The sequence below is a fragment of the Streptopelia decaocto genome (assembly GCF_964273445.1).
Source record: "Streptopelia decaocto genome assembly, chromosome: 1".
Classification (NCBI taxonomy): Eukaryota; Metazoa; Chordata; class Aves; order Columbiformes; family Columbidae; genus Streptopelia; species Streptopelia decaocto.
Window position 1 is genome coordinate 43,564,599 of NC_138663.1, and position 9,319 is coordinate 43,573,917.

A 9,319-nucleotide genomic window follows, 5' to 3' on the forward strand; every position below is an offset into this window, starting at 1 on the left:
GGCAGCAAAGAGAATGTGATTTAATCAACAAATCACATTTAACTAATATAGATATTCTAAAGACCATTCACAACAAAATATGAATGCTGACAAGCATGTATGCATTTTGTGATGAGAAGAGGATATCTTTTGCACAGTAAATTATCATTTTTTAAGGACTCCATTCTAGCTTCCTTTCTGATTTGAAGTTCATTAAGTTGCGACTAAGCTCATTAAAAATACTTTTCCTTTTTTGCTTTAATTTTGATAGCCACAGTTTCAAGAACCATGCATTTTTCCTTGCCCCCTAAGTCAGTTGCTCTGTTGGCCAACACCACTAACTCTTCTTTCTTATTTTCATGCCCAATAACTGTAGTCATCAATAAAAATGCTACAGTTTGATGAGCAGTAAGAAAAGAGGATCCAAAAGTCAGGAAAAGCATGCCTAAGGCAAACACATCTTCCTTTAACTTTTAGGAGATACCTATCAGGTACTATTTGTCATAAAGGCAAGAGACTGCCAAAACATATTCTCGCTGAATTCCATTGACCCTACTAGACTTCCACCATAATGCCAGAAACCAGTCTTTTCAGGAGGTGTTTTCTTGCAACTGAACATGAATATCATGGATATGCCTATATTATTTCAGGTAGCAAGGAATCTCCATTTCAAAATGTACTGTTCTTTGGCTTTGAAGGAGATCTTTTTGAACAGTGAACTATCGAAAGCAGAAATTTCTAGAATACTTTTATGTGTTTCCTGGAGTGAAGACTCTCTACCTAATATATTTACTAAATTCTGGAAAGAAATGGTTTGAAAGACAATCCCTCCTGTTTGAAGTGTAGATTGCCTGCAGATCTAATTTGTGCTAGTGATATAAATGAATACCTACATTATTATATATGCACTTCCATATAAACCTCAAAACACATTAAGGTTTGATCAGAGGCCTTTATAGGAAGCAGAGAGAAAAAAATCTTGTTGGAGAACCTTTGACTCCCTGTTATTACAAAATGGATAACAACTATTAGCAAGCATTGCTGAAGAGAAGACCTAAGTTGCTAGAGTTTCACACAATGAGAATGCATCTTACTGCTACTCAGACTTATTGAGTAAGGCAATTTTTCCACAGCCAGCAAATTTAATGACACCTAGAGAGACTAGTTTGACAAGTTCTGCAGAGTCTGAAAATAAATGAATTTCTCACCAACAGGAAGAGATAAAGTAAGATCATCCTGATTTGGAAGAGTATTAAGAGCAGGCAAAGCAGGCAGAAAATGAGAAACTAAAGCCCTGCTTGCCCCACAGCAAAGGTGCAACACTGTCAGAAGTGAGGCAAGATTTTTTTTTGGTCCTCAGATCCGCCTAACCCTGACACTGAGGGAATGGACTGGGATGACTGTTTAATCTTTCCTAGGCTTTTTCAGTACTTGGCTCTGCTGCTCTTACAGACAATCTAAATGTTGATTACCATTGCTTTCAAAATAAGCCTCCTCTGTGCAACACAAACACATCAAACATAAACCATCATCAGGAGAGTTGTAACACTTTCTACCAGGCAAAGTTTTGCCCCAAGTGCTTTGAACCCTGTACTTCAGTAGCCCAGTAACCTATTGACCCAAATATCCCACAACTGCTCATATAACTGGGAGATGATAACTGGCAGTTTCTCAAAAATGAAAATACTGTCCCTCCATGATTCTGGAAGGAATGCATATTTACCATAATATCATTGCATTTAAATGTACCATCTGATTGCTCTACTTGTCTTGGCTGTTCTCCTTTCTAACAGGAATTTTCCTCATACATCTGTGCCTGCAGAAGTATCAAGAGTCTTCACCATTAATAGCCATTTTCTTCCACTCATTTATCCATTTTCCTCTGTGTTTTGTTTCGGCTACTCCATACTTTCTGATCTGCTTAAAATCAGAGCTCAGAAGTTGCGGTTCTGCTTGTAGTTGAGCAGTACTTATTTGGAAGCTTGCACAAGACTATATGTGTATATATATATATATATATATACTTTTTTTTTTTTTTAAGGCACACTATAGACAACTCACTGCTCAGTAGCCACTCCAACAGCCAGAGTAACAGTAGAAGTCATCAGCCACAGGCTCCTTAGCAGCTACAAATAAAACTTGCAGGGAAGCAAGCTGAAAAGGAGTGCTGTAAAACTCAACAATACCTATATTTCCTCCTCCTTGGCACGTAGCTACCTATTAATTTCAGTCAAAGGAAACAGCTGTCAATTAAAAAGAATTCACAGGAAATTAACAAAAGATGCCATTCTGGAAAGAAGAAAAGTGGCCAAGGGAAACAAAGTGGTATGCAGAAAACATACATGTTAGAGGGAAAAAATACACTCCTGAATAATTTTATCAAAGATCTTGTCTGTGCTTTTAGCTTCTCTGATTGATATGAATTAGAAATGCCATTTTAAGTCCTCAGAATACCTTTCTGTACAATCTATTATGCCAGACTGTGTTCGAAGTATTTGTTAACTGGACAAAGGAAATTTCAGACTGAATATAATGTATAGAGGTCCCGCAGAGGAACCTGGACAAATTGGAGAACTGGGCAATCACGAACCACACGAAGTTCAACAAGGGCAAGTGCCGGATTTTGCACCTGGGACATGGCAACCCTGGCTGTACATACAGACTGGGGGATGAGATGCTGGAAAGCAGCTCCGTGGAGAGGGATCTAGAGGTTCTGGTCAACGGCAAGTTGAAAATGAGCCAACAGTGTACCTGGCAGCAAAGAGGGCAATCGTGTCCTGCGTGCATCAAGCACAGCATTGCCAGCCGGGTGAGGGAGGTGATTTTCCCACTCTGCTCTGCACTGGTGTGGCCTCACCTGGAGCACTGTGTGCAGTTCTGGGCGCCACAGGATGAAAAAGATGTAAAACTACTAGAGAGCATCCAGATGAGGGCCACGAAATTGGTGAAGGGAGGAGGAGGGGCAGGTACCGAACACTTCTCTTTGGTGACCAATGACAGAACCCAAGGGAATGGCAGGAAGATGTGCCAGGGGAGGTTTAGGTTGGACATTAGGAAAAGGTTCTTCCCCCAGAGGGTGGTGGAGCACTGGAACAGGCTCCCCAGGGAGGTGTCACGGCCCCAAGCCTGACGGTGTTCAAGAAGAGACTGGACAATGTCCTCAGACACATGGTGTGAACTGTGGAGTTGTGATACACAGGGACAGGAGTTGGACTCAGTGATCTTTGTGGGTCCCTTCCAACTCAGGACATTCTATGATTCTATCAATTCTTATGTATACTACTCCAACAGTGAGACGTACTTGATTGTGATAACACTCAAATATTAATAGAAGAACCAAACTTTCTGAGCTATTTAAAATTAGACTGAACAAAAACCTGAGGAATTTACTGCATGCAACAGCAGGAAGATACCTCGGAAAATGGTGGTGTAAGATCTGTTACCTGAGTAATTAATATAGCTCAGAACACTTTTTTTTCAAAAATATCAAGTTATTTATAATGTACAGCCTTAGATAAGGTACCACCACTGGTCAACTAGTGTATTAGGCTAATTATTTATGGAGATTCAGCTGTTAATTTGTGGCTGACTAAGAACAAATAACATTATTTTAGGTTCAAATCAAAATTTTCCTTTAGAAGTACCATTTATTACTACTGCTGCTTGACCATAGTCTTTTTCATACTCTACTTGCATAGAGCTCAAATAGTTGCAATTTAACTTGGACACAGAGCCAAATTTAGTGTTCTTATGTAGAATTAAAACATCGGACCCAAACCATAAAAACATTATTTCATTCCAGATGGAACAATGACACTGTAAATTGGTTAAGAGAAGATATTCTTTTCATACAATGTATTTACAAAAACCTGCCGCCTTTAAGGCTCTGGGTACTATTAACTCCTCTTAACTTCACTGAAGTCCATACTACCAAAAGCCTCCTTGAAACAAGCTACCAAGCCTGATCTCTGTAGGCCATAGATGCTGTTATTGTCTGAAGAACAGATTATGATAGACAAAACTCATCTCATATGATTGTACTGAAAGCTAAATTCCTCAGAGAATCATCATCCAAATGATGCTTACTAATGAGCTGTATTTTAGGAATACTCTGAGGTCTACCTAAAAAGGGGTCTTTTTCTCAATCAGAAGCCAGTATATGTTGCTTGTATGTTATTTAGTATTGAACCACAGGCCATATCTATCAACACACAGATGTAGAATGTATAGCTGCTCAAAATGAACATATTTATTGTGCATGTTCAAGATACTTTTTTTCACAAACTGTGATGTTGGGGTTTTTTTGTCTATCTTATAACATGCTGCAGTCATGATTATATATCTTTAGCAACATAACATTGGTGTAGTAGTAACTTCTGTACTTCAAAGAAAAAACATAGAAGCTGAAAAAATAGAAGGACAAACAAGTGAACAGAGAAACTGAAATAAACAAAGCATATGGTTACGAGTCACTGTAAATTCGTAATTAATTTATGTTGACAAAGATTATGGTGACTAAATACTATGGGTGCATGAAACTCATGGAAATAGACTTGCATAGCAACCTACAATAAATAATTTAAATTTTCCACTTTGACAAAAAATAAGTCATTTAGTAGATCTGCAAGGTAATGGAATCACACTAAGGGTTTGCGGGCAGAACTGCCTGTCTCACACAAATAGACTCTGCCCCGCAGCCCCCAAGCAGCTGCAGATAGGGTGCATCATGCCCTTTCCTGGGCAGCAATGCTGGAAGATTATTGAGACCCTTCAATACAGAAGCTACAATACTGACTTCGTGGGCAGTCTTTATTTGCTCTATTCAGAAAAGACATTTGGAGTTTAATTTTCACTGGGAAGAATGACTGAACATGGCCAGCACAAATGCACTCTCCTGCTATAAAAAAAGATACTTCTAAAATAGCTCTGGCAATTAACATAACAAGGAATGAGCTCATGATGTCAATTAGAATTTGATGGTTCCCAGGAGATTCTGACTTTCTTTAAAAAAAAATTCATTTTGTTAACCAGTTAACATATGTTCTAAAATCTCCTTTAGGTTAAGAGTTTCTGTTTGCATTCTACCAGCAAGACTTTGATCTATGCCCTGGATTGTGCCTTTGTTCAAAATGAACATTAGTGTCAATTACTGAGTTCCATAGGGGATGCCTGTAGCCTCTAGAGCATTGCCATTAGCTCAGGGCTTATCAAAATTAAATGTATATAAGAGAGGCAATATTAAAAAACAATAGCCCAAAGTGCTCATTAACATTTTTGATGTGACTACATGACACATTGTATGTTTTTTTAATGATTAAACTTACATTTTTATTTCCCACTTTTGGCTGTCCCAAACATTGTTACTACCTATAATCTATAACTGACGAAAACATACCAATGCAGACAAAACATCAATCGATAGCTCTGACAATAGACTGTCCTCCATGCAAGCATGATCTGATGCTTTAAATACCAGCTTCACAACATCGTGGCACATCACACAAGAAACGGAACTGAAAAAGGTATCAAGCCAAATCTGTTACCTGGCTGATGAGTTTTTGTTTTCCCTCCAGTGACTGCCGAAAAACTAGATCCAGATGACGAGGCTTCCATTTTTATTGACCTTTTGACTTGTGGGAGTAAAGGATGCCCGACCACAGGCCGACGCTGTGACACTGGGTAGCTTGCTGCAGTTTTCCTCTGACAGATTTGAACACGTTTTTCAGCCCCATGAATAGATAAACTTATACCTGACAGGAATAAGAATTAGTACTGTTAGATACAAGAGACCAGCATGGAATAACTAAAATACAAAAATTTCCTGGTTTAAAATGGATCCATAACAGCCTTCTTCTTGAAAGAAAAAACAAAAAACAAAACAGAAAACCCCACAAAACCGAAACAAACTAATAAAACCCTATAAAAACATAAATTTTCTATCAAAATTAAAAATGTGACCATTTTTGCAGCTATGTTGCAGACAGAGTGAGCCATATATTAATATTTAAATTAATACAGTCATGGTTTACTGCTTTACTGGCCTGCAGGAGGAATTATCTTCTGTTCCTTAAAAAAATTCCACAGAGTTCACACAGGATGACATTAATGTGGTAAATACCAGAGTGTTTATTAAATGACGGTTTTCTGATTGATGGACTAGAATTTGGCAATAATGGATTATTTTCTTCCGAGCATTCACAAGTGTTAGAAAGTCTCATCATACAGAAAAGATGCTACACTTCAGGTAGCTATTAGGTTTTAAGGAAAAAATAAAGGTCTGTTTTCCAGAAAAAAGTAAGGCCACAAGCAACCATGACATGACCTTTAGCTTGAAAAAGAATTCAATTTTCACTAGTTCTGTGAAACATCGCCTGCAACACTGGAAATTGTCTTTCACACCAAACATCCTAAAATTTTTCACATAGCCAACTTTTAAATAGAAATTGTGATGAAAAACAGGCTTTAATTTTCTAAACAGAAAAACAAAGTTGAAATTTCCTATGTGTGTATTGTAGAGTCCCAGAAAGAAATACTATCTTAGAGTAAAAAAATGCTGATTCTGGCTTCATTATGTTCACATTGATGTAATTGCTCCAGCTTTATTTGAATTATTAACAGCATACTCTGGTGAAAACCTTCAGACAATCTCTTTTGAGCAACAAAGCTGAAAGAGAATACTACGCTACTGTTTTACCCTTAATTTAGTTGTGACTCTTACTGGTTTTGTTGGCAGCCACTCTTTGTTTTAAAAAAACCAAACCAGCACAACCAATCAATCAACTAAAAAACCAACCAACCAAACAAAAAACCAACATAAATAAATAAATAAATAAACACAAAAACAACCAAGGAAAAATCTTAATCAAATATAAATGGTCAAACTGAGAAGCAGATGGAAAAGAAGACCCTAAAAACTGGAAAAATGAATAGTGTAAATACGTTGTAAGTTGCAGTCACTCAAAGTCATTAGACATCACTGATTAGACTCCTCAATTTGTGAAAGGAGTCCTGCACTGAAATGTCCAAGAATGCCTTAATGAATCTATTCTTCCGGTTCCACTGAAAGTCAATGTATGTGAACCTCCAGGTCATCTAAGAGGCTTTGACTCTCTGAAGTCTTAACACACTTCGATCCATAACATACCACTAAGAGAGCAGCCACTTCTGTAGGCAAACGGTGAAAACAGAGGGGCTGCAAGTGTGAGGAAAGGCTGTGCAAATTGCTCTCCTGTGAGATGGCTCTGCACATTCAGAATGGAAGCTGCACACTTGCTACTTGACTTTGCTGCACTTCACCACCGCTGATCTCCTGCAGGAAGGGTGAACAGACACAGAGTCTCCTGCAGCAACTGCTCATGTACCTCCCGGTCACAGGGATAATGTAACTGCTGGCTGTTTCTAAAGGCTGCTGAAATCACATCTTTTTTAACACAGACAGCAAATCCCAGTCACCCTGTTCAGTTGATTCATCTTGGGAAAGGCGGTGTATCAATCCATGTGAGCAGAATGACAATGAATGTGCCTGGACAGCACATTTCATTGGCTGTGTTAGCCATGTAATTTGCCACAAGGGGCTTCAATCAGAGAGATCGTAGAAGCATAGAATCCTAGAATAGTTTGGGTTGGAAGGGAGCTTCAATTGTCATCCAGTCCAACCCCCTGCAATGAGCAGGGACATCTTCAACTAGATCAGGTTGCTCAGAGCCCCGTCCAGCCTGGCCTGGAATGTCTCCAGGGATGGGGCACCTACCACCTCTCTGGGCAACATGTTCCTATATTTCACCACCCTCACTGTAAAAAAATCTTCCTCGTCTAGCCTGAAGCTCCCCTCTTTTTGTTTAAAAATGTTACCTCTTGTCCTATTGTAACACACACTACTAAAAAGTCTGTCCTCATCTTTCTTACAGGCCCCTTTTAACCACTGAAGGGCTGCAATAAGGTCTCCCTGGAGCCTTCTCTGCTCCAGGCTGAACAACCCCAACTCTCTCAGCCTGTCCTCATAGGAGAGGTGCTGCATTCCTCTTATAGTTTTTGTGGCCCCCTCTGGACCATCAACAATAGGTCCATATCTTTCCTGTAACAAGGACCCCAGAGCTGGAGCTAAGCCCCAGTTGTAGAATGAACTCTTTACTTCTTGTACAGTCACTAGAACATCATGCTGCTCAAAATATTGTGCAATTATCCCTAAGATATTAAAAAAATCAAACACAAGTGTTTCCTTTTAGCATCAGCACTGGTTGATGCATCATTTAAAACAACCATCTTTCTGAAGCTTACAGTGGAGTCAGTAACTTATTCCACCAATGCCAAATATGAACCTGGCATGGGCACATACTTACTAGCTGGGTATTAGTAAGACTGTGCTTTCATTTGGTCATGAAATGAGTGATCTATTTTAGGAACTGGTTCCAAACATAAATTGACTGCTACATTTCTCTGGAGTTCAAGTAAATTACTTCTTTGCATTCTGAAAACAGTCTATAAACTGTTGTGCAGCTGTGATGCAGCTTCCTAAATTATTTGTGCAGCACTTATTTTTAGGCATCAAAATAAAGGATACTGCAGCCAGATCATTATTCCTAAGGACTGCAAAATTTGCAGATTGATCACATTCAAAATTATGTTCAATCAACAGTTTGACTCTGGTATATGTAACCTTTTTTATTCTTCCACTAAAGAGTGGTGCTTGAAAAAGGTAACACCAAACTACAAGAAGAAGAATGTGCGAGCATTATCAGAAATTTTACAGATTTTTCCTTGGACACATTTATAATCTAGAAGTGCTCAAAAACTACCATGGCATACACCAAAGGGGTGTCACCAACATATTCAATATATTTGGGAGTTCTTCACCACACTCTCCTTGCTGCTGCAATTATTTTCTTCACATAAGACATTGTCTTGACTGGATTAGTGAATTTCTATTATTTTCATGGGCACCAGGCAAAGAACAAAAATGCAAATTTCCGTATTTAATTACCATTTCAGATTTTTCCAGAGAGAGACCAGATCTTGCTTTTCTATGCACTTTTCTTTTGTTAAACTCTAAGTAAATGTCCACAAAAACGTAAGACTAATATTGCAGTAAGCTGCAGTATTACCTTGTTTTCATGTGGGTGAAAGTCCTTTTGAAAGAGATATTGGCAGTTCAAAATACATCCCCAGATAACACGCAGAAAAGCAGAGACAAAGGGAAGGGGAATCATAAGTATAGAAGCTACTGGGAATGCAGAAGCTCCCATGTATCTTACAGAGGATGAAAACCTAATGAACTATTGGCACTAAGCAGACTCTAGAGTAAACTCCAGCTATTCTTTCTGCAAATAACCCACACTACTGA

General features: G+C 38.6%; 1 protein-coding gene across 1 annotated transcript in view; it reads right to left on the bottom strand.

Moving 5' to 3' along the window:
• Positions 1-5,592, bottom strand: part of ANO4 (anoctamin 4) — a gene marked incomplete at its 5' end in the record, with an annotated part of 123,973 nt that extends 118,381 nt beyond the window's left edge. The window contains one exon of the mRNA XM_082043757.1: positions 5,523-5,592. Within this exon, the coding sequence (XP_081899883.1) occupies positions 5,523-5,592 (70 nt within the window). The remainder of the gene's footprint in view (positions 1-5,522) is intronic.
• Between the last annotated feature and the right edge of the window lie 3,727 nt (positions 5,593-9,319).